A 26,320-nucleotide genomic window follows, 5' to 3' on the forward strand; every position below is an offset into this window, starting at 1 on the left:
TTGGGTACCACACCTTTGGTTACAGTTCACTATTAAAAACAGCAGGCCTTTATGGTAAGGCAAGAAAATATCCATGCAACTCATATTTTTACGTATGACTTCAATATTTAAAAGACATAGTCACAGTTTTCTACTTCTCTACGGAGCCTGAAAAAAGTATCAAGTTCTTCTTAGTGACAGAATTAAACGAAAACAATCGTAAAATAACAACTGCTCTCCCTCTCATTTTTTCGTTTAACAGCAAGTTACTGGATTTTGTTTCGCTATCTATTTAGTTGTGGATGTGCAGCACTCAAGCTCTTTGAAACGTAAAAGCGAGGTTAAGGCCAAGTTCACACTAAGCTGGGAAGAGTTCAAACAAGTATTTGGAAGCAGGTCCCCAGACAGGATCTGCAGCCCATGTCTCTTTTGAGACAATGACATGTGCAATTCTTCTACCAAAAATGACCTCACTTGTTAACATTGATTATTCAGAGGTCTGGAAACCACAGTGTATTATTTTACCACCCAGGGTGAAATTAACTACAGACTGGAGCCATGTGTAACCTTGGTCTTTTCAGGGATCAAAGGCCAAGCAAGGCAAATAACTTTTTTCAAAGTTGCTAAAAACAAGAATTAACCTGTCTGAATTTTTCAAAGTCCTAATCATTTTTTACAAGGTGATATGAAAAAAGCTTCTCCTAATTACTTCAGATAAGATACCTGAGTTTCTAGTATTGCCAATTCTACCCATAAATAAACAGGGCAATCCATCAATAAGTTAATGAAAAACTACCTAGAAAAATGCTTCTTTGGAAAAATAAAAAGGAAACAATTGAAAAAGAGAAACAAGAATGAAATCCACAATGTTAGTAAGAGTAGTAAGTGAACGTAAAAGCAGGGAGATTTCATTAGAATGAGAACCCCCCAAAATCTACTCCAGGGGAAATGGTTTTGGAAGGTGAAACACAGACCACGGTTTATTTATCTTCTCCTCCTTTGACATCCAAAAGATTAAGTATTCCCTTCAGGGAAACTATTTGCTTTCTAGCTCAAAGCTACAGAATGTCAAAGCAATTTATTTTCTAAAACTTGACAGCAGATATACAGATTAGGGGAAGCAACACCAAATCTCAGAGACCTTATTACATAGAAGAGAGGCAAAGCTTCAAAGTCCACTTTACTTCACGGCAGAAACTGTTTGACCCTCTGTCCCTTGAGATCACATTTACTGTTATATCAGAAGAACAGCTTATTAGGGCCCTTTATGCTACCATGCCTGAGTCCCAGTGTGACTAAGACATCCTAGGAGAAATGTATTTAATTCAGGGACTCAAAACAACTGGTGCTAGATTGTTAGGGAACAGGCAGAGGGCTTATGGCTCGAGGGAATCAACTAAGCAGACAAAATCAGAGAGAGCTGAGATAGGCAGCCAAAGAGCAGTGCTTTCTTTCTTGAGATAATTCTGATCCAATAAAAGGTTTTGTTTTTTTGTTTTTTGTTTTTTGTTTTTTGTTTTTTGCTGGTTACAGCTCAGAAAAGAATTTGATTTGAGACACTGAGCCCCAAGAATGTTAAGTCAAAGAATCACCAATGGAGCACTCTTTGATAAAAAAAAAAAAAAAAAAAAAAAAAAAAAAAAAAAGTGGTGTTGCTTTCTGATTTTATCTTGATTTTACATAAATTCAAAATCAGAAGACAAATCAAGCAGCGTCAGGAAAGGACACAGTCCCACCCAGCTTCATGTTACAAGGACCTTTCACACACACTCCTGTTCCTGGCCTCAGAAGGCATCACTGCAGACCAATCTTCAGCATCTCTACCATATAATGACACCACTGTGAAGCAAAGCCTCTCCCTGGGGAACAACTATCACTTCAGTGCAATAATCTAGTAGCCTGGTGAAACTTGACCTCCAACTGCCAGGTTCTCCCAGTGTCCACATTGTGCATGCAAGCTGCTTTCCTCATATGATAGACTGAACAAAACACGTAAGCCTGTAGGCTGGCCAGAAGGTTTTGCAAAAAATAAACATATGGTTGTTTCCCATCACGATGGCAAAGGTCAAACTCCTGTTTTCACCTTTTCCAAAAACAGGGGGCCTTCTAGGGAAGACTTGCCCTTTCTTATTTTGCATGCTTGAGAAAGGCAAATTTAATGAAACACCTGCAATGTGGATACTCAGGCTGCAAATACTCCACCCCAAGCATCGCCAGCAATGATTTTCCCAGTGTTCGGTTTGGGAATGATCTCTTCTCACATAATTTTCTGGGTTCCTTTTCTTCCCATCACAGCTCTTATTTTGGCCGTTGTCGTTCATAAAGAGATAAAGGTATTTTCTTTCAGATTAGAGGTCATGTTAGTTATATATATATGAGAGAGAGATTTTAAGGAAGTGGCTCACAATTCCTGGCAGTTGTGGAGATTGGCAAGTTCAAAGTCTGTGTAGTGGACCATCAGGCTGGAGATTCAGGGAGGAGCGACACTGCAGTTTAAGTCCAAAGTCAGTTTAATAGCACAATTCCTGCTTGGTTGAGGTGGTCAGTCTTTTATTCAACTCAAACCGTTGACTGATTTGATGAGGCCCAACCACATGATGGAAGGCAACTTGTGCTCAGAGCCCACTGATTTAAATGTAAATTTCATCTAAAAACACCCTCTTGGAAAAATCCAGAGTAATGTCTGACCACCTCTCTGGGTACCATCACCCAGCCAGGTTGACCTATAAAATTAGCCATCACAAAGGGCAAAACATTTTTTTGAATTTTATAATTTCATGTAGCAATGAACCATGAGTCTGTTCACCACGGACATGAGACACAGATACGTCAAAACTACTGAAGAAGTAAAATATAAGTATAAATAAAGAAATGAAGGGGCGCCTGGGTGGCTCAGTGGTTAAGCGTCTGGCTTAGGTTATGATCTTGCAGTTCGTGCGTTCAAGCTCCGCGTCAGGCTCTGTGCTGACAGCTCAGAGCCTGGAGCCTACTTCAGATTCTGTGTCTCCCTCTCTCTCTGCCCCTCCCCTGCTTGTGCTCTGTCTCTCTCTGTCTCAACAACAAATAAAAACATTAAAAATTTTTTAAAAAACAATAAAGAAATGAAGACCCAAATGACGTCTCAAATAACATAGCAACAGAATAAGCTGCTTCATTTTACGTGGTATCAGTGGTAGAACTACAAAAACTTAGGAAAGCTTTTACAGATCAGCCTACCCACAACTCATTGTATAGATGAAGAGACCAGGGCGAGGCAAAGAATTCAAGAAAATCTGAAAATGTGGCAGTGCACGGCATAGACGAGGCAAAAGAGCAAACAGCTAAGAAAGCCAGATAAATCGGGTACTGGAATGCCCTGTGTGGAATGTGGCCGAATACTTTCCAGGTTCTTTTCTGAGCGGAGATAAAAATTACTCTCTGTTGTCTAAACACACCACCCTTGGTCAGCACAGAGAGAGATAGAGACAGCTCAAGGGCAGGCTGGATGATTGTACCAAACTGACCTGTTATCAAAAACTGGCCTCTGTATATCCAAACTCCAGATAATCCTATCACGGATAACTAAGAGTCCAATTGCTGCCTTTATTTTGACAAGATGCATGGGAAAATAAATGAGGGTTTGGCCCTTACCGCGCTGACAACGGCCAAGACTGGCCAGTGGGCCTGAGGCTTCCATGCTTCCCAGAGGGACCCTTAATACTCTGACTTTCATGGGGAGAGGGAGTTCAGTCTATATGAGCAAGCTACTGCCATTTCCTTTTTAGACAAATGCCTGCACTTCTCCTTCAGTTCAGCAGTGTTTGCACAGGCCTTAGGAAAAGCTATTAAGATTCAGCACCAGGGGCTCCTGGGTGGCTCAGTCGGTTAATCGTCTGACTTCAGCTCCGGTCATGATCTCACGGTTTGTGAGTTTGAGCCCCACATTGGGCTCTGTGTGGGCAGCTTGGAGCCTGGAGCCTGCTTCAAATTCTGTCTCCCTCTCTCTCTGCCCCTCCGCCACTCACATTCTGTCTCTCTCTCTCTCAAAAATAAATAAACATTCCAAAAAAATTAAAAAAAAAAAAAAAGATTCAGCACCATTATCAGAGGGGACTTGGCAGAATCTAATCTTTTTTGGAAGACAGAAAACTGGCCCAGAAGTGGGGCTGTAACCTTCAGTCACCTGCTGGCACTGGTGCAATCCGATGCCTAAGCAATGAGGATCCAATGTGTCTTTGATGCCCAGACAAGGCTTTGAAGCGGAGTCAAGACAGCAGGACAAAGGCAGCACTGTTTATGCAAATCTGGAAACAAAAGACGCTAAAATCCAAAGCCATTAAAAGCAACATCAGAAACCCAACACCCAGAGATGATTAGAAGCTCTGCACCAGTATGAAATAGAATGCCTGAAAGCAAGGCCGGGCAACACACCAAAACACATACTGCGGGAAGCAGTCCTGAGCGGCTGGAGCTTGGCAAGATGCGCTCAGAAGCCTTGATCTAGGCAGCTCCCTTAGCCAAGGGGAAGCATCTGTGTGCCATAGGAAGGAGGCGCTGGGCTGCCGCTGCTTCTGCACCTGGTGCACGCAGTCCCTTCATGAGAAGTTCCAACACGCGCCCTGAGGTTCCACTATGGCTTGCAAAGCCAGCCGTCCTGTTGCCCTGTCCCTTGGCAGTTCGGTCGTCATGTAGCACATGCCTTCTGCGGAACACAAGGCTCTTAGTGAACACCTTTGGGCGCAGTATACAACAGGGTGAAATACAATGAGCTTCTGGGGCACCTCGGTGGCTCAGTCGGTTAAGCATCCGACTCTTGATCTCGGCTCAGGCCATGATCTCATGGCTTGTGAGTCTGAGCCCCACATCGAGCTGACAGTGCTTGGAATTTTCGTCTCTCCTTCTCTCTGCCCCTCCCCACTAGTGGTTTCTCTCTCTTTCAAAATAGCAATAAACTTTAAAAAAAAAAAAAGAAAGAAAGAAATATAATGAGCATCTGAAAAACTTTAGATTTATTTATTTATTTGCCCACTCCAAAAAGATCTAAGTTTGGGCAGATGGTCCAGAAAACACCAATCATCCAGAGTTACGATTCGTGAAAACTCTTCAGCTATGGTCACTTCCATGAAGGACATGCTACTGTCAGATTGGAAAGGGACTCCAGAGAACATCTCATCCAAAGGTTCTCAAGTCTGGTGGCACCTTGCCACCCCTTGGGAAGCTTTTAAAGTATGTCACTTGCCCTGGCCCTACCCCAGAAATTCAGACTTAAATGGTCTGGGGGGTTGGGCCCAGGCATCGGTGTCTTTGAAAACCTCATCAAATGATTCTAATCAGCGATTTGAGAACCACAACCTTAGAGAGGAAACTGAGGCCCAGAGAGATTAAATGGCTTCCATAAAATGACAGTGTAAATAACGCCTGCAGCCCTTTCACAAGACAACTTACATAACAAAATAATGATAACTGCACACCGAGAGAAAGATGAACGACGCTGCTCTTGGCTACAGGCAACTGTCCCAGAGACCCCCAGGTACACCAGGCCTCACCTTCCTCCCCGGGTGACTAGTATCTTTTTCGTGGGAGGCACTCGAACAGCTATAGAGCAGCTCACATCCTTGAGAAGAAAAAGGCATAAAAAAGAAAATGGATGCATAATTTGAGAACTTTCACTATGGAATTTTTGACAGATCTGTCACCAAAAGAACACAGTAAAACTAGGATGTGGAAAGCAGGACATGTAGCAACTGAGTTGTGATCTTTCCCAGAGTAAGCCGACTGTCAGTGGGGTCGTAATAACACTACTATGCCAAGTTAGAACGCACCTTTGTAAAGTAGCAACTGACTCACAACAATCCTTTGTACAGCAGATTAGAACAGTGTGAATTCCCAAAATTTGTATTTTGATTTCATATGTAATGAAGATCCCAGGCTTAGGGACTTTATAATATCATCTAATTAAGGCCGAACTGCCAACTACTAGAAGCAATTTGATAGACTATTTTTCACAAGTGAGGGGAGGAGGTCTTCATGACAAGCCAAAGAGAAAACCAAAGGTAAGAAAATTACAAGCAACAAAGGAACCAAGCTTAGGGAATATGAGGACTGAAGTGGTTTAAATGACTCCTTTTTATTTAAAGAAAATGCACTGATTTGGTTTCCCTCCACTCTATTGAGAGATGTTCATCAATAGATGTCTTTTCTTCCGTGAAACTAAATGCTTGATGAGCTCATGATGGGAAATAGAGTGAACAAAGAGAAGGGTTTAAAGGAGTGTCATTTCATACTGAGCCCCAGTGCAAGGTACTATATATAGTAGGAAGCTTGGGACACTGCTTTAAAAAACAAAACAAAACAAACAAAACAAAACTTGTCTAAAAAGAGCCACTGTTGGAAGGAGGGAGAACACATGTGCTTGGCTCAGTAAAAAACACAAATGATACATGCCTGGCAAGCCTCTCCTTTGTAATCCTGTACCTTACTACTTCTCTTAATGAGAAACCCCTTTAGCCTTCTTGATTGCTTAAGCATCTGGATCTTGAGTTTAGAAGATTACACAATATACCAACTTTCCAAGTTCTGAAAATCCTATGGCCTGTGCCTTAGATGGATACACAGCCTTCAGTCCTTTCATGATGGTCCTTCACTCCTCCCAGGGCCTTCAGGGAGCTCAGGTCTTGTAGTTCCCAAACCCACAGGTGCATCCAAATCACTCACATACATGCTTAAGATACAGATTCCCAGGCCACTCCCACAGGCCATCTGATCGAATGTGTCTGAAAAGGGGCCCAGAAATCCACATAACTAATAAATGCCCTAGGTGTTGCGGCCCCTGAGCTAGTATTTAGGAACCACTAGTTGAAGCCCAGCAGCCTTAAACCAAAAGGTTGGCAGAACAGTAATGAGGGCCATGTCCACTTGTCACCAATGAACTTGACTAGTAGGGGTGAGTTCACTTTTAGGCCACCTCAACTACTAATTTCAACATGATCACTTGGATTTATCCACATAGACAGTCTGTGATGGCCAAATAAATAAAAGGATGTACATAATAGTTTTTTAGTCCATTGCTTTATAAATTTGTAGTATGTCTCAATAAAGAGAATTTTCTATGGTGGAAGTTAATGTGCCCAGTTCATCTTAAGGTCTGGCAAGATTAAGGAAAGGCAGAAAGATTTATACTTTTTGTAATTTTCAAAAATATTTTAGTATGCTAGTTGTTCCAAGCCTTCCATACCAACTCCACAAAATCCATCTGAAACCCCAGACATGATCTGATGGGCTGAATGCTCTCCCATCCCCCACCCCCATGCTTCCAGAAGAAGGACTGCAGTAACGTGGGGGCTGCATTAGGCTTCCTGTTCAATGGTGCGGTGACGACTTGAAAAATCCTGATTCCGCTTGGCAGTAACTTTCCACTATCTTGGCGGGTCTTAACCATAATCACTGTGGTGTGTGGAGCTTGGACAGCTTATGGGGCTGGCTGGAAACCAAGAAACTAAAAAGCAGTCCAGCGGTCCAGCAAGGGACTCCGTGTGGGGAATACCACAGCCCCAAATGTCCACAACCACATTTCTCACAGATATCCCAGGAATTTAAGTTCCACTCTTAGTCTCCAGAAAATTTTGCCTTTCCCAAGACCCCAAAAAGCAGCAATTTCTCACTTAACATGATTTTTTATGGAAAATGCCAATCAATGTACATCGGTTCCATTCCCTTTTCTCAGAATCATCTCTAGTTCTACGAGAAGAGGAAGCTTTCCATAGCCTACTGTCCTCCCCACCTCCAAAATAAAGAATGGGGACTGGAAAGAAAGGGTTCTACTTCCCTATTGTCCAAAACGGAGGCACTTTTAGCTACCTTCATGGTGTTCTTGGGTTGACCGCTGTCTTAGTCTGTCCTAACAGATGTAGGCTGCTATAAGAACATACCACAGACTGGGTGGCTTACAAACAACAGTTTGGTTTGTTGTTGTTGTTGTTTTGTTTTGTTTTGTTTTGTTTTGTTTTTTTATAGCTCTGGGAGCTAGAAGTCCAAGATCAGGAAACCAGCATAGTCAGGTTCTGGTGAAGGCCCTCTCTCAGAATGCAGTGTTCTTGTGTCCTCACATAGCAGAAGGGGTGAGGATCTCCCTGGAGGCTCTTCTTCCAAGGGCACTAATCCCATTTATGAGAGTTCCACCCTCATGACTTAGGCACCTCCCAAAGACCCCACTTCCTAATACCAGGGCTTAGGATTTCAACATATGAATCTTGAGGCAGGATGGGGGGGGGGGGGTGGGGTGAGGGATACAAACACTCAGACCACAGCAACAGCAAACTGGCGAACATTTCATTTTAAGGACCTCCTCTCTCTCCTGCCTGACACATCCTTCAATAGACATTTAAGTAATTCAACCTAGAGGGTCAAGAATTCTCCCAATGCAGCCAATGTATCACTTAAACCAGGTACTCATGAGAATGCTTTAAAGGAGACCTAGCCCCACACTCAGCCTCCCACCATATTCTTAGGGCAGATGCAGCCCAGGACCATTGCTCACATTATTATTTGTATCTCTGAAATGCACATTCTTCTAAGGGGTCTTGGGACATTAATCAGAAATGATGGCTGGGGCGCCTGGGTGGCGCAGTCGGTTAAGCGTCCGACTTCAGCCAGGTCACGATCTCGCGGTCCGTGAGTTCGAGCCCCGCGTCAGGCTCTGGGCTGATGGCTCAGAGCCTGGAGCCTGTTTCTGATTCTGTGTCTCCCTCTCTCTCTGCCCCTCCCCCGTTCATGCTCTGTCTCTCTCTGTCCCAAAAATAAATAAACGTTGGAAAAAAAAAAAGAAATGCTGGGGAGTGGAAAGGGTTATTTTTCATTATGTTTGCAGAGGTAGAAATCTCATCAGCTAAACCAACAAGTCAGGGACAGTCCTCAGCTTGATGACTAATCCAAACAACCAAAATAATAACAATTGTTGCCTCAATTAAATGGGACGTGTTACAAAGTCGTAAGTTCGGCCCTGGAGGGATGTCATGAAGTTGTTATTGGAAGTCTAAATCTGAAAAGATTACTGTATAGTGCTCCTAGAGAGGAAGAGAAATGCCCTCCAGACAGATCTAAGGTTTAATTTATGCAAGAGACTTGGCTAATGCCACCAACCACAAACGCTGCATTTTCATGGAACTGAACGGCAGCATGTTCCAGTGAATTAATTACAGCCACTCTATTTATATTCTGCGTGGCTTTTCAATGATTACCTATAACAGGATTCTTTTTTACTTTTATGAACATTAACACATAGCTTTTCTACCAGAGGAATGAAGAACTGAGGGAAAAGTAATATGATCTTGATCTTTTTACCACTAGGTCATTCACTGGCAGCTTGCCATGACTGCTCCTTCTAGAAAGCTTGAGTCCTAGTGCTCCTGAAGCATCTGAGCAAGGGTCACCACCCAAATGCCTACAGGGGCCAGGCAAGTCCTGTTGAAGAGCCAGACAGCGATGGCAGGGAAGGGGCTGAGCAGGGATTGTAATCGCACGCAGGATGGGCCTGATAGGAATGTGACTTCCTGGACAAAGTCCAGGAAACAGTGGATCCTCAGCCCCAACAATCACTACCATGTACAAATGCAGGCCTGGCCAGGGAGGTGCTAGTTATGCAGGCTTGCTCAGTTTGTGAAGTTATCCAGTTATACCTTTATGATATCAGTTACTTTTTGGATATATATTGTACTTCATTTGAAAAGTGTGTGTTTTGGGGGCGCCTGGGTGGCTTAGTCCATTAAGCGCTAGAGTTCAGCTCAAGTCATGATCTCATGGTGCGTGGGTTTGAGCCCCATGTCGGGCTCTGTGCTGACAGCACAGAGCCTGGAGCCTGCTTCAGATTCTGTGTCTCCCTCTCTGTCTGCCCCTTCTTGGCGCTCTCTCTCTCTCTCTCCCCCTCAAAAATAAATAAATGTTGAAAAAAAACTGTGTGTGTGTGTGTGTGTGTGTGTGTGTGTGTGTGTGTGTGTGTTTTAATGGCCTTAGGGCCAGATTTTCCAGGGGTCAGGGCATAAGGACAAGGGAACAGGATGAGGGTAATCAAGAAGGTACTCAGAGAAACTACCTGGAACAGGTGTTGTGTGAAACTGGCTTTTTCTGTGCCACCCAGGGCATGAGTATAGGTGGCTGACAGGGTTTTAAAAAGCTGGGATTAAATAGATTTTAAAACATCACACTTATGCAGAACAGGATTTATAAAACAGTCATATTTTGGTTAACATTAAAAGAATACACATATATGCACAGAAAGTTTCTAGAAGAATTTATAATGATCTGTTAACATTCTTGACCCTGGAAGGTGGTATAGAGTAGAAGGGAGATTTACTTTTTATCATGTTTCCATTTATACTGTTTGAATCTTTATTATCGGAGCGTATTACTCTTTCAATAGAAACGAAAAAAAAAATCAGGAGAGAAAGTTCTTAAAATCATTAAGTTACTATTAAATAAATCTACCAGGCCCCTAAAGAATTTCAGAATTTTTTAAATCAGCAATTTTTGATATGCTCACAGTGTAAGTGCAATTAAATGAACAAGTCACTCCTTTGAGAATAAAGATGTCGTGACATATACAATAGACACATTGTAATTCCTGATGAATAATAGCTCTGGTTTAAAGACATACGGTGAAACCTTTTCATAATATGGTAACTGGGGAACAAGACAAACAATCGTACTATAGGTTACTCATTTTTTTTCAGACATTAACTCCACTGTACCCGGCATTGTTACATTATTTAAAGAAATGGGCAGAAATGAGCCTTATAATAGTCTTACCCTTGTCCCTATGTGAACCTTATAATGGCCCTACTATACTGTGCCGAAGGCTTGAAGACAGTGCCACACAGTGATATGACCCATGTGTACATTTAAAAGTGTTGGAAAACGGATCGAGGCACAACCAGCAGCCTTCATGGTTACAAAGCTTCCATTGTTCATTCCTACGACCACCAGAGACAGTCAAGGGAGATGACCACAAGAAGCCTGCTTATGTACCTGGAGCCACAAAGAAGCTCAGTGGTAGAAAGAATCACCTGGAGAAAGTTGCTGAAGACAAACCAGTAAAACCAAACACTACTTAGAATCACTGGCACGTGCCTTTAAACCATGAGTGATATTTGATATGAAATAATCAGTGTCAAAACAGCCACACAGGGGGGCGCCTGGGTGGCTCAGTCAGTTAAGCGTCCTACTTCTGCTCAGGTCATGATCTCGCAGTTTGTGAGTTCCAGCCCCGTGTCGGGCTCTGTGCTGACAGCTCAGAGCCTGGAGCCTGCCTCGGATTCTCTGTCTCCCTGAGACAGAGCAGCTGTCTCTCTCACTCTCAAAAATGAATAAATGTTAAAAAAAAAAATTTAAAAAAAACAGCCACACAGGGCTTAAAATCTAGAAATCTGTTACCTCATCCCAATACTTATTCACTGTATAATATATGAGGGGAAAATCCTTTAATTGCCCCGTATTTTGGTTTCCCCCATCCATGGACATCAACTAATAAAATAGAACCAGGAGAACTGAGGGGTCCTTTTATTAGTCATTTCAGTTTTTAGCCAAAGGAAACACATAATTCTGAGGCCCAAACATGTTTTGAAATTGGAGGGTGGGGAGATGATTGATAGTTTTGTCCAACCATTTGGAAGAAGGTTGAGTTGAAGGGTCAACCAAATCTAAGACCACTAATTGGAAAGGCTGAAAAACTGATGCTCTGTTTTGCCAATATAAACCCCAAATGCTGTAGCTCCCATGAATATGAAAGTGTTGCCTTAGTCATTGGCCACTAACAACACTTGACAGATTTCTTTCTGTTGCTATGTGGCTGTGATCATAGCAAGTGATCTGCATATTTACGTACAATTTAGTCTCATTCTGTCCCTATGAAATCCACCAACATAAAGCCGAGGTCAGTAACTAGAAAGTGCCTAAGCTAAGTGACGAAATTATCAAGACAGCGGAAGGGAACCACTGAGTCCCTTGTGTCATTCAAGCAGAAGGGGCCATTCTTGTTTGGAAGAAACACTGGCACTCTTCTCTTCCTAAGTTGGGTCAACTGACAGAAGCAAAAACTAGAACTAATTGGTCCTTTCTTGATCTTAAACAGACCATTTGTATTCAGTCTGGGCCATTAGCTGCCTGAGTCACATCCTGGCTCTGCCACGTCCTACCCTTGTGACCTCAGGCAAGTTATTTAAATTCTCTGTGCCTCAGTGGCCTTCTGTGTAAAGGGAGGAGAGTAACAGCACCTTTTGCCCAGGGTTGTTGTCAGGAGTAAATTAGTTATCCTATCAAAATGTGTAGTTTTCATTAATAGATAAATGTTAGCTTTCGTTACGCTTATACTTTTTTTCTTGGAAAGACGATAAAGAGAGTTCCTTGTGAATGTATTGTTTTAAAAATCTTCACTTGGAAAGAGAAAGGTAAAGGAGGTGGGACCGAAAGGAAAAGATGGATAGGACTAGTGTCCTATTGTCCACTTAGTAGCATTTACATCAAAGACCTTGTCCATACATTATTTCATTTACTTGTTAAAATAACTCTTGGAGGTAGATATTATTATTAGTTACTTCCAGATGAGGAAACAACTCTTAGTTAGAGGTTCGCTGATATGCCCACAATCACACAGGAGATCTGAAGCCTAGCATACCTGACTATAAGCTTGAATACTCCCTCCTCGGTACTACTAAACCACCAGGCTGGGATAAAATAAGAAAAAGAAGGTGGGAAAGTGAGGAAAACAGACTAATGGAGAGAAGGGGACCAACACGTCATCTACCTTTTCACCCAGAAACTAAAACTTCTGTCCACAGGTATAACATAAACATTTCATGTCAAGACTCTGATGATAAAATGTGATGTTGTTCTTGCTGGGGCTGAAAAACCATCATTAATAGTAGTCTGGGGGGTGCCTGGGTGACTCAGTAGTTTGAGCGTCCGACTTCGGCTCAGGTCATGATCTCACAGCTCGTGAGTTCGAGCCCCGCGTCGGGCTCCGTGCTGACAGCTCAGAGCCCGGAGCCTGCTTCGGATTCTGTGTCTCCCTCTCTCTCTGCCCCTCCTGTGCTCACGCTCTGTCTCTGTCTGTCTCTCAAAAATAAATAAACATTAAAAAATTTTTACAAAACTAGTAGTTTGGAACATTTTATAAATACATGTATATTAGTGTGTCTAGTTAAACGTTCTCCAAAATGCTACTGGTTGAGCATCAAGGAGTAGAGAATAATACAAGGTAGTCTCCCAAATACTGCACCAATAAAGTAGTGTGCAAAATGTCGGGATCAGCACCCCAGAACAAGCTGACGCTCATCAACGTTTTTGTTGATGTCAACAGAAACCCATCTCTTTATTTAGAAAGCCATCAGTTCCTAACGTAGTATACTACTGTTCAAAACTTTACCAAATGAAATGCCCAAATTGTTCTGTAATTACATGGCAGTTACTGTCTTATGATTGCACAGACTGAATCCCTGCTGGTTTTCCACAGGCAACAGTCAGCTCTCCAAAAAACAAACTTAATGTATCTTTTGGGCCAAATGTTTTTCCTTATGCCCTGCTCCATTTTTCATTATCATGGTACTTGGCACTCTCCCCTTAATCATAGGTTTGAGAAGAGGGATGAAGTCAGCCTTCCCTCTGTTGCTAAGGCCACTGTCCATGGCTCCACTGAAGAGCGCCCCCATCAGTGCACACAGTTCCACACGGTTCCCGGCATCTCAGCACAGCAGGGATTCCCATGAACTCAGTGCAGGTTTTAATTAGAACACAAGGAACTTCTTGGGCACAGTTCCTTAGTTACGACAGTTGAAGGAAAACAATTCGCTTGGTGGGGGTCTTGAGATCAGACAGGTAAATGTGACAGGTTTTCCTTTTGCCTGGTACAAAGGATCTCTAAAACATAAACTTTTCTTAATTCAGTCTCATCCGGATAAACTTAATGCTAACTGAGATAACGGCCCTCACTGTCCAACAGCAAAAGTTTTCAGGGCAGTTTACTGGTACCGACCGTGAATATGGTCCAGAACTTCTGGTGAGAAAAAAATTACAGCATCGGGAAGCTTGCATGTGCTCACGTGAACCACACCTGCCACGCATACAGGAAAGAAGTCTTATCAGATGCTCCTCTGATGTTAGAGATAAGCAGATGAATGAGAAGGGTGAGTGTGCACAGAGCTCCTGATCTAACATTAAATGGAAGTTGGCAGCCTGACTCTGTGTCCCACCTGGTTCTGTTGTGTAAAGTTCAGGGTAGCTGACGTCATTTTTGGCACTGGCCATTTCTGACATCAGGGTATGCTGGCTTTGCGGAGTGGATGTTAGCTAGCCCCTTGGGCATCTCAGAGTGTTGAGTAGAGCCTGAAACTGAGAGTCTAGAAGTAAGCAATTGGCAGAAGGTCCTCGACGCTGTAGCATCCTAACCTGAGTTACTGTTTCCTCCTGGAGGGTAATGTCCCATAACCTTCACAGCCAAATACTCCGCTAGTGCCAGTCTCAAAGTTAGCAGCTCCAGTGGTACAATACAATGAGTTTGGAGATTTGCAATCAGTAAGCCTGCCACCTGCTTTATCGCCCCTGGCAAGAAATTCTGGTTAATGTTCCAGTGTCTTTTTTCCCCCATGCGTTTCCCTCTTTCTGGAACCCTCCCTACCTCCCAGGTTTTAGTGGATTCTTATTTGTCTTTCAAAACTGGGTTCCAACTAAGTGTCAATTCTCCTCAAGAAGGTTTCCATGACCACACAACTGCCCCAATCTGACTTAGAAGTCCTTTGTCACTCCCCTAAACCCTATAAATGTCATTTAGATCATCTTATGCTGCCCAGTAAAAAGAGCCATATTTGTCTGTGAGAAGCCACATTACTCAACTATTTTCAGCTGGAGCCTGGCAGAGTGCCTTGATCTCACAAAAGATGGTCATTTTGAGTGTGTGTTTGTACAACCTCTCTGTGCCTCAGTTTTCTCATCCATAAAAGGGTATAATCATAGTGCATGCCTGGTAGTGAATGTAAAGTGTTTAGAATCATTGTGAGCTCTCGTTAAGCATTTGTGAAATTAATAAATAAATGTAATCTTAAGTCAGTTACTTTAGATATACTGTCTTCTTTTATGAAATGGAGATACTTGTATTTCTTTACAGAACGGCAGCAAGGATCAAATAAGATGACATAGTTAATGAAAGTATTTTGAGAGCTGTAAGCGCTTGAGTGGCTCAGTCAGGCCAGCATCTGACTTCAGCTCAGGTCATGATCTCTCAGTCAGTGAGTTCGAGCCCTGTGTTGGACTCTGTGTTGAGAGATCGGAGCCTGTAGCACGCTTCAGATTCTCTGTCTCCCTCTCTCTCTGCCCGCCCACTCACACTCTGTCTCTCAAAAATGAATAAATGTTAAAAAGGAAAAAAAAAAAGAAGAGTCTTTAGTGGTTAATGCAGTGGTTGCCCAAAACCTATTCAAGCCTTGGATTTTTTCCCCTAACTTTCCAACACTGGCCATAAGGGACAAGGTACAGTTACATGGACTATTAACAAGGGTAAGGGAAAAATAGGTCCCAGAAGCCAGTGCAGAAATGGAATACTAGCCATCTGAAAAGAACATCAACGTCCGCAGAATGTGGAACATCCAGAGGACTTCGGAGGCACAATCATTGCTGCTTGATTCTGATCATATCAAAAATCCATGGAATTCAAGAGCCGGAACGAACTTTTGAAATCATTCATTCTAAATTCCTTCATTCTACTGATGAGGAAATGGATGTCTATGGATCCTCGGCCACTGGCCCAAAGCCACAAAACAAGTTAGTGACAAACAACTTGCCTCCTCATTCATAGCCTATAGGTGCATATAGATTTAGTTTGTCCCAAGTTCCCACCACTATCTTTTTAGGGTGGACTTCAGGGACAATCCTGGGTTCCAATTCCAGTTTTACCATATATTACTTCGGTGACTCTGAGTTATTGAACGGGTCGTAGTCACAGCTGCTCTGTTTGTAAAACAGGGATCCTAGGGTCTCTTTCAGAAGTTCACCCTATGATAGAAGAGGTAATGTCTGTACATCAAGCAAAGCCTGTGCCTGGTACCTGCTTCATCCTTCACTAACTTCCTATACTAACTATTGTAATGTTCTTTAAACCAAACAAATGCATAAAGACCAAGACTATCTTATAAAACATCTTCTTTGAAGAAAGCATCTAAGAACTGACAGCTGTGAAGTTTTCTTTGGTATTGAAGTGGTTAAAAAAAAAAGACTTCTTTCTGGTTGAAAACCTGGCTGCCCCACCGTTTCCACATAACGTGCCCTTGTCCGTGGCCGCAGTCACGTATAACGGGGTATATAGTAAAGCAGTGTATAGGGCAGTGCTGCACTCTGTGACTTGTTTGCTTTCTCACCTCTGCACCTCTCCCACCAGGTACCGCTAGGCTGCCAATTCCAGCTCCTGCTTTATCCTTCCTCCTCTCTTTCTGCCCAACCACGGCTTTAACGATGAGTCCCGTCCGAGGACAGCTCCCTTCATCAACGCTGGAGAGAAACTGCTCGGGAGTGACCTGGGCTCTGTCTTCCTCAGAAGCCCCCTTGTCCACGTACCTGGCTGCCTATCTCTCCTGGCGGGTGTCCAGTTCCTCCTCCACAGGCCTTTCAGCGGCTCCCCTGACCACCAACTCCTCGCCCTCCGGTACCTGCGTTTCTAAAAGGTGCGGGACTAGACCGAGTTCTAAAAGTTGGTGCGCGCAGCCACCTGCACTGATGCCCTGGCCCTCCCCGCAACAAACACAGCACCAGGCGCGGGGCTCTATCCTGGGACAACAAAACTTGGCCGTCTGCTTTCTCCAAGGCAGCTCCGTCCCCAGGACACCGTACCCCAGGGTGTCCCGCGCGGTCTGCATCAACGGCGAGGAATGAGCCCCAGGAGGATGCACTGGCTCGGACAGCCGCGGTGGTGGCGCGGCTGGGAAGACACGGTGTGCCCCACCTAACCTCAAACTCTGAGTCCATATCCCTTCTCCCCCCACCGCTCACCCTGCCATCCCCTGGAGAACCAGGAGCCACTATTCTTGGCTCGGAGGCGGGGGCAGGAGCCGGGCACCGGGAAGCCAGGGCGGCGCACCGTTCGCCTCCCAGACATTCCGGAGCCCCCTTGCCGGCCACAGTTACGCTTCACGTCGAGTCTGGAGGACTAGGCGGCGACGAGCATCCCTATTCCCTCTCTCCAGGGCCAGAGGTATGAGGCAGGGAACGAGGCAACCTCGCGGGGTGGAAGGGGGCGCAGCCAACCCCCTTGCGGAGTTCCCCCAGGCCCCTGTCCGGGAAAGGGACGAGGCCACCGCGATCCACACCCCCGCGCACGCCCCGGAGCTCGGGGCCGGCTAGCGGTCGCCACCGACACCCCAGGCGCACACGGCCGCGTGCGTCCTTCCCCAAAGCGACCTCCGGATCGGATCCCGCCGGGAGCCGCGCGGGCGGCGGGAGGTGTGCGCCCGGCGCGTCCCGCGTGCCCCACGGTCCCGGGCCCCGGCGGCCAAGGCGTCGCGCGCTCACCAGATGGCCATCCTGCTCTTGGGGTAGTCCAGCCGCTCCAGGCAGCCGAGGAAGTGAGGCAGCGCGTGCGCAGCGTTGCGGGCGAGGACGGCCACAAGCACCGTGGGTCTCTGCACCGGCGACTCCGGGAACACCTCCGCCTCTTCTTCATCGTGCTCCGCGTCGGGCTCGGCGGCAAAGCGCGCGCGGCAGCCGCGGCGGAGCAGAGCGGCGGACAGGAGCAGCAGCGAGCAGGCGAGGGTGGCGGCGCGGCGCGCAGCCATGTTCGGGGCCGCGGCGGGCGGCGGGAGACTGGCGGCCCGAGGGAGGCTGCGAGGGCCGGGCGGGGGACGCGGCTGCCCCGGCCGGCTGGCGCGCGCGCACTGGCAGCGGGCCCTGCAGCCCGGGAGCCTCCCGCCGCCGCCGCCGCCGCCCAGGCCCTGACGCGAGGGCGCACCGCGGACCTGCAGGCGTCGCGCCCTCCGGGGGCTCAGGCTCGCAGACAGCCGCGTGCGGGGGGCGGAGGGGGCGTTGTGCGTCCCCAGTCCCGAGGAAAGTTCTTCTCGTCCGGACTCAGCTTGTCCGGCTGAGGTCTGTGGCTCTCCCAGAGCTGTGAGGTGTGGCCGTCACTGCCAATGGGCGTGTGTGTGTGTGTGTGTGTGTGTGTGTGTGTGTACATAACGGTGAGACTCCGAGAAAATTTATTCTGCTTTTGCAAACCGCAGTCTAAAGTCCTTCACAGTGATGCAATGTATCCAGTTTTGCATAATGCACCTATTGACTAGACGGGTAGAGTTCTAAAATGGAAAGTCACCCAGCTATCCATTACTACGGTAAACAACTTTTTAACTTCCACCGAGGCAGAGTGTTTGCATTTCCCTATACAATCAATTTCTCTTGAAGTTCATCCTCGACTGAGTAGACCCTCGATTACACCAAATTTGAAGTCTTGGAGAAGTTTAGAGTCAGATTGAACCCTTGAGATTAAAGGGAATCAATCCCCTGGTGGGCCACCGTTGTGAAGGCCCGTTCCTCTCTCTTTCCCTCCCAGGGTCCTGAGTTTTCAGACAGGATGGCGTAAAAGAAGTTTCACTTTAAATGGTTTTCTTTTTCCTTAATGACCCAAACGGACAAAGCGTAACAAAGACAAGGAAAATCCATCCATACGTGTTGGAGTAGAGGAGAGAGACAGAGACAGAGACAAAGAGAGAAGAAAAAGAAGAGGGCTGAAGGAAGAACACAATTAGTACATAAAATGAAATGGCTAGGATACACTGCCAAAGGATATTTACTCTTGAACATAACATAGGAAAGCTAGTAATGAAATCTGGAGTTCCTTCCTTGTGGGATTGTGGAGACTTTGCTCTATCCACATGTGGGATGGGTTGGTACCACTCGCTGCACATGCATGACCTCCAACTCCAGTTCACCCTCAGCCCTGCCCCCCCCCCAGATTTTTACTTGTGTCCCTTCTTCCCTGCAACTAGTAGAAGTTTTCATCACTCTCCTCCCACCCCCTCACCTCCTCAGAAAAATATCACTTCCTTTACAGAACTCCCTCGACAGCCCTGTCTCTAATATCCCTACCAGTACCCTGCCTACTTGAGGCGCCTGTTCCTGACAGAGCCTTTGACCGCACTCACTCCCTTCTCATCCATGACTTTGCTTTGTTCCATCATGTATATTCACTCTCTACCAAATCTTCAACTGGTCCTTCGTCATCAGCTCCTCCCCCTCAAGTAGAAACTTAGTCCTTTCCTCTCCTTGAAAAAAATTGTTTTTACTCCTGTGTCTCCTTCTTGCAATACCCCCTCTCTTGGTCAAGCTTCTTGCAACGGGGGTCTACACTTGCATTTCCACTTCTTCACCTCCACCTCTCCTACCCGAGTGCTGTGTGGTTTCCTGCTTCCTTACAGAGGCTGTTCTGGCAAAGCCACAGATGACCTCAGCGCTGGAAGATTCAGTGACCTCTTTACAGTTCTCACCTTCCTGGACCTCTTTGTACTTATGTTTGAGCCTGTTCACTGCATTCCCTTTCACAATGTGCTATGTCTCCTGCTCTAACCTCTTCTCTAATATTCGTACTTTTATATCTAGTGGCTTACGCACATTTCCTTCTCCTCCATTCTCCTTCAGAAACTGCCTTTGCGATTCTGTGTGTAGGCCACAGGGACCGTTAGACGTTGTCCTTTCCCTGGGGTGAGGGGGGATAGATGGGCAGTTGCTGGCATCCCTGGAGCCTAGAATTGCAGGGTGTATTTAGTTTTCTTAATGTTCTTGCTGATTACATAAAGAACGTGCTAATCAGTTATGGCCTGGCAAAGAAAATGGGATTTTCCCTGATCATGGCATATTCGTAAAATATACATTAACAGAATGTGTATTTTATTAATCATAACAACATATATAAAACATGAAAACAGTGGTTTATACATGTTAAATGTAGTGCAGATTTATTTGGTCTGCAGACAAAGCTTGGTGCAGAAGTAGATTTCAAAATAGATTACATAAACTTTGCAAACCCTATTACCCATTGGGGTAACCAATAAATGAATTCAGTAAAGTTACAACATACAAAATCAATATGCAAAAATAAGTTGCCTTTATATACAATAACAACAAATTACCTTAAAAAGAAATATGATAATCCAATTTACAGTGACATCAACAACAATCAAATATTTAGGAATAAATTTAACCAAAGAAGTGAAAGATCATTGATGAAAGAAATTGGAGATGACAAAAATAAGTGGAAATATATCCCATTTTCATGGATTGGAAGACTTTAATATTGTCAAAATATCCATACTACTCAAAGCCATCTGTAGATTCCATGCAATTCCTATCAAGCTTCCAGTGGCAACTTTAGAGAAATAGAAAAAAAAAAATCCTAAAATTCAAATGGAACAACAAAAGACCCTGAATAACCAAAGTAATCTTGAGAAAGAACAAAGCCAGAAACGTCACACTTCCTAATTTCAAACTATATTACAAAGCTATAATAGTGAAAACAGTAAGATACTGGCACAAAAACAAACACATAGACCAATAGGACAGAATTGAGAGGTCAGAAATAAATCCATGCATATATGCTCAGTGAATATTTAACAAGGGAACCATGAATGCTCAGTGGGGAAAAGATAGCCTCTTCAATAAATGGTATTGGGAAAAGTAGATATTTGCATACAAAAGAATGAAACTGGACCCTTACACCGCTTGAAAAATTAACTCGAAACAGGGTTAAAGACTTAAATGTAAGATCCCACACTGTAAAATTCCCACAAGAAAGCATAGGAAAAAGCTCCTTGACATTGGTCTTGGCAATGATTTTTTTCAATATGACACCAAAGCACAGGCAACAAAAGGAAAAATAAACAAGAGGGACCACAGCAAACTAAAATGCTTCTGTAGGTTTATGGAATGGAGGAAAATGTTTCCAAACCACATGTCTGATAAGGGGTTAATATACAAAATGTATAAGGAACTCATGCAACTCAATAGCACACAAATAATCCTATTTTTAAATGGACAAAAGGCCTGAATAGACATTTGTCCAAAAAAGATATAAAACTGGCCTGCAAGTACGTGAAAAGATGCTCAGCATCACTAATCATCAGGGAAATGCAAATCAAAATCATAATAACATATCACCTCACACCTGTTAGAAGGACTATTATTGAAAAGGCAATAGATAACGAATGCTGTCAAGGATGTGGAGAAAAGGGAACAATTAGTACACTGTTGGTGAGAATGTAAGCTGAGACAGCCACTATGAAAAGAAAGCAGTATGGAGGTTTCTCAGAAAACTCATGTGACCCAGCGATTCTACTTCCGGTTTTAGACGTGAAGGAAATGAAATGACTATCTGAAAGACATATCTGCACCCACATGTTCATTGCAGCTTATCTATGGTATATACATATATATATGGTATATATATGGTATATAGATATACCATAGATAGGGTATATCTATGATATATATCATAGCTATAAAAAAGCCACAAAAAAGAAAGGAAATCCTTTCATGTGTGACAACATGGATGAAGAGAGGAAGAGGGGAGGAAGGAAAGGAAGAGAGAGCGAGAAGGAGGCATGAATAGAGGGAGGATGGAAGGAAAGAAGGAAGGGACATTTAAAAGAAGCTAAGTATGTTGTCAGATATACTGTAACATGAATGTGTAGGGTGGATTTAGTCCTTCTCTGCTAATGGCTCCAAATACAGATTTATTCAAGTCTATTTTACTACAGGATAAAAAATATGTTGAAAATGGAAAAAGAAAGAAAAACTACTACAAATCTACTACCCCATCACAACCTCCATTAAACATTTTGGGATAATTTTAATATGGCATTTTCAATTTGGTGTTTTCATTGTGGGTTTGTACTCATTCCTCCCAATGAAATTCGACACTCATGTTGATAGCAAATGTGACTATATATCTAGAAACAACAGATGACATGTGTTTTGGACTGTAAATTGCATTTGATGCCTTCCCACATTTACAAAGCCAAGTATTACTTAAGACTGCATATATGGAGCTGTTTATATATTTTATATACAGAAATTCCAACCTATCCCTTTTACTCTAATTCTTGGAAAAAGCTTAATATAAAATATTTAATAAACATGGAATATATACAGTATATATTTAATATGTTATATATTTAAATACTACAAATAAAATGAAAGTCCATATACCCAGCATCCATGAGAAATAGAACATGAACCATCAACTTTGACATCCTGTGGGTGTCCCTTCCTGTTGCAATACTTTGCTCTACTCCCCAGAGACAAGTACCAGACTAAATTTTGTATTAATCAGTCTCTTAATTTTATTTAGAACTTTACTTCCAGTGATGGATAGTTTTATGTGTCAACTTGGCTAGGTTAAGGTACCCAGTAGTTAAGTCAAACCAATCTAGATGTTGCTGTGAGGCTTTTTTTCCCCCCATGCAATTAACAATTAAATCAGTAAACTTTGAGTAAAACAGATTATCCTTTCAAACCTGCCAGGCTGCCCTGGAAATTTTGGAATTGTGAGCCCCTACAAATGCATGAAACAGTCCCTTAATATCTCTCTCTCTCTCTCTCTCTCTCTCTCTCTCTCTCTCTCTCTCTCACACACACACACACACACACACACGCACACACACACACACACATTTAGGAGGTGTATTAGAGTTATCCAGAGAAACGGAACCAATAAGGTGTGTGTGTGTGTGTGTGTGTGTGTGTGTGTGTGTGTGTGTGAGAGAGAGAGAGAGAGAGAGAGAGAATTTTTTGCCACATATCCTACAATCTGCCTACTTAAAGTAGGTAATCCAATGGCTTTTAATGTATTTACAGAGTTGTGCAACATCACCACAATCAATTTTAGAATATTTTCATCACCCCAAAAAGAAATCTCATATTCATTAGTGGTAAATCCCCATTTCCTAGCCCTAGGAACAGCTAACTCTAGCCCTAGGGAACAGCTCATCTATTCTGTCCCTAAAGATTCGCCTATTCTAGAATTTCATATGAATGGAATTATACAATATGTGGTCCGTTGTGACTTCTATCCCTTAGTGTAATGTTTTCAAGTCTGTCCATGTTGTAACATGTATATCAGTACTTCATTCCTTTTTGTTGCTGAATGATATTCCATTGTATGAACAAACTACATTTTACTTATACGTTCATCAAATAATGGACACTTGAGTTGTTTCTACTTTTGACTATTGTGAATAACGCTGCTGTGAACATCTATCACAAATACAAGTTGTATTTGAACTTTATGTCAATCAAATCATATTTTATGTATTATTCTGTGACTAATATTTTTGACTCTACATATCCATGTACAAGTTGTATTTGAATTTTATGTAAACAAATAACATTTTATATATTATTCGGTGACTAATATTTTTGACTGTACACTAGAATTTTTGAGATTCATTCAAGTTGTTGATTGAAGCTATAGTTCATTATTTTTGCATAGTAATAGCTTATAGGATTGTATGATAATAGCATATCCATTCTACTGTTGATAGATATTTGGGTTGTTGTAGTTTATTCTGTTCCAACCCATACTTCCATAAATATTCGTGTACATGTCTCCTGGTCCACAGAGGGTAATTTTTTTTACCATAACCTTCAGTGAGAAATCTACTTGATATCATGCTATAGGACAAATATATAACTGAAACAAAATGTTCATAAAGCAATACTTAGGAACAGTTACTCTAACCACATGCAATGCACACTGATACTTTCTCTTCTATTTTAAATAATTCAATTTTAAAAACTGAAGTTTTAAACTTTACAAGTCATTCCATTTATTTCACAAACTCTAAGGATTCTAGCCCTCCATTTGAAAAATACCACACTGGGCTACATATGAGAGAGTAGGGTCGCTGAATCATAGGATTTATGCATCTTTCCTGTGCTCTACTTTTCAGCCAACTCTTGACTTTTGTTACCAATCTCGTGGGTATTTTATGATATCTTCTTCTCAATTACATTTCCTCACTCTACCAATGTAGTTGAGTACTAGTTCATGTTTGCTAGTCATTTATGTCTCTTTTTCCCATTTATTCCTATTTTTTTCTACAGAATGTTTTGTTTCAATTCTTTTTTTTCCATATTTCAAATGTTTATTTATTTTTATTTTAAGAGGGACAGAGAGAGTACAAGTGGGGGAAGGGGAGAGAGAGAGGGAGAGAGAGAGAATCCCAAGTTGGCCTCACACTTTCAGTGCAAAGCCTGATGTGGGGCTTGATCTCATGAACCATGAAATCATGACCTGAGCTGAAATTAAGAGTCAGATGTTCAGTCGACTAAGCCACCCAGGCACCCAGTTTCATTTCTTAATTGATTTTTAGAAGTTCTGTATATATTCTGGATGTGAATCTTTTCTTTCAGTTATGTGTTACAGATGCCTTCTGCAAGTGTATGGCTTTTTCCCTCACACTGTGTTTGTCTCAGAAATTCTTAATTGAAATATAGTGAAATTTATCAAACTTTTTTCATACGGTTGGTACTTTTTGTGTTTTGCTTAGGAAATCCTTTTCTGTCTTGGGGGTCATAAAATCTTTATGTATTTGGATTTCACTTTAAGCCTTTAATCTATCTGGAATTTATTTTATTTATAGTGCAATTAGGAATCCAACTTCTTTTATGCAAATATACATATGTGTATATATTTGTATATATAATTGCTTTGACTCCTCCCCACATCTACAACATCATTTCTGTCCATATTTGTATGACACTGTACTTGATTCCATTGGTTTGTTTATCTATCACATACCTGTACCAATAGCGCATACTCTTAATTACAGACCTTTATAATAACTTCCCTCTGCTTGTTCATCTGAAGGGTCTTGGTTATTATTGGCCCTTTTATGTCCACATTTCAGAATCAGCTTATCAGATATTAGGAAAATCCCTGTTGGGGTTCTAATTAGAGTTGCTAGAGTTGATAGATCAATCTGGGGAAAATTACCACCTTTGCAATACTGAATCTTTCTCTCTAGAAGCATAATAGGTCTGTCCATTTATTTAGGTCTTTTCTAATGAGCTTCAATAACATAATATGAAAAGTGTTGCTCTTCTATATAATAGAGGTCCTCATATATGCTCATTCATATGCATGGTTAAATATCATAACATTCTAAATATTTTACTAAAACTATAAACATCTCACCTATTTTCCTTGAAACACAGAGAATGGGAAATTGTTTCATGCACAAAAGCAGCAACAAGATATATATGAGCATTCTTACAACCAATGTATTAAAAGCTAATCCAGAATGCTAGCCTTCATTTTTCAGCTTGAGATCATTATCTTACATAATACTGTATAAGAAGCTTTGTTTTTAATGCTAAAATTCACATCACAATTCAAAGTTCACTTTTTTCCCTTGAGGCTTTAACTGAATTAATATGTCTCTGTCCAGACATTGCATTTTTTTTTTTTTGTTAGGAATAAAAATGGTCTGGCTCAGATATCAAAATGGAAAATCAGGAGAGCAAGTGCCAGATTACACGGAATTTGATTACATTCAGAATACTCAAAGAGAATTTTATTTGTTGTTACTTACCTAGTTTTTTTCCTAACCACTTTGGTTCTCTAATATAGTAAGCTATTGAAGCATTTGTAAAAGGAGGTATTCTTTAGTCCATGAGAAGCTGAAACTCTAACCAGTTCTCTGGTGGATTTCACTCTAGATGGCCACCATAGTCATTTTGTGTGCTTTAAACAGTAAGTTTACAGACGTAAATTCTTTGTTTTCTGTCTTAGTCATTCCCAATTACCAAGAATTACGTATGTTTTTATTGTTTAATATGGAGGCCAAGATACAGTCCATTTTCAGTTTTCAACTCTTTGTACTGGACAGTGACATTAAAAATTAGAGCATTTAGGGGCACCCGGGTGGCTCAGTTGGTTGAGTGTCCAACTCTTGATTTCTGCTCAGATCATGATCCCAGGATCGTGGGATCAAGCCCTATGTTGGGCTCCACACACAGTGTGGAGCCTGCTTAAGATTCTCTCTCTCTCTCTCTCTCTCTTTCTCGCTCTCTCTCTTTCTTTTTCACTCTGCTCCTCTACCTGGCTTGTGAGCTCTCTCTCTCTCTCTCAAAAAAAAAAAAAAAATTAGAAGCATTTAATATTCATGCTTAAATGTCATGTTTTTTTCTAAGGTATAGAACTTCTTTTTGCCAAAGGATAGCATTAGCCTGTTACTTTTTGTCTATGGCTCTTTCTGCATCCTTATGGATTCCCTAACTCCCTTTTTTCTTAAGCTTAAGCTTAAAATCTTCCCCTGAAGATGTTTGAGCCTTGTCCCCATAGTAC

The 26,320-nt window shown here is 42.6% G+C and overlaps 1 protein-coding gene across 2 annotated transcripts in view; it reads right to left on the reverse strand.

Annotated features, from left to right (window-relative positions):
* COLGALT2 (collagen beta(1-O)galactosyltransferase 2) overlaps positions 1-18,120 on the reverse strand; it is a 112,361-nt gene extending 94,241 nt beyond the window's left edge. The window contains exon 1 of one of the 2 annotated variants that reach the window (XM_086694461.1): positions 17,500-18,119. In XM_086694461.1, the coding sequence (XP_086550587.1) occupies positions 17,500-17,762 (263 nt within the window). In that variant the 5' untranslated portion in view covers positions 17,763-18,119. Of the gene's footprint in view, positions 1-17,499 lie in introns of both variants that reach the window. The other variant, XM_086694462.1, reaches the window with a different exon arrangement.
* Positions 18,121-26,320: the final 8,200 nt, after the last annotated feature.

The sequence above is a fragment of the Puma concolor genome, chromosome E4 (assembly GCF_028749965.1).
Source record: "Puma concolor isolate L17-30 chromosome E4, mPumCon1.1.hap2, whole genome shotgun sequence".
NCBI classification, from domain to species: domain Eukaryota; kingdom Metazoa; phylum Chordata; class Mammalia; order Carnivora; family Felidae; genus Puma; species Puma concolor.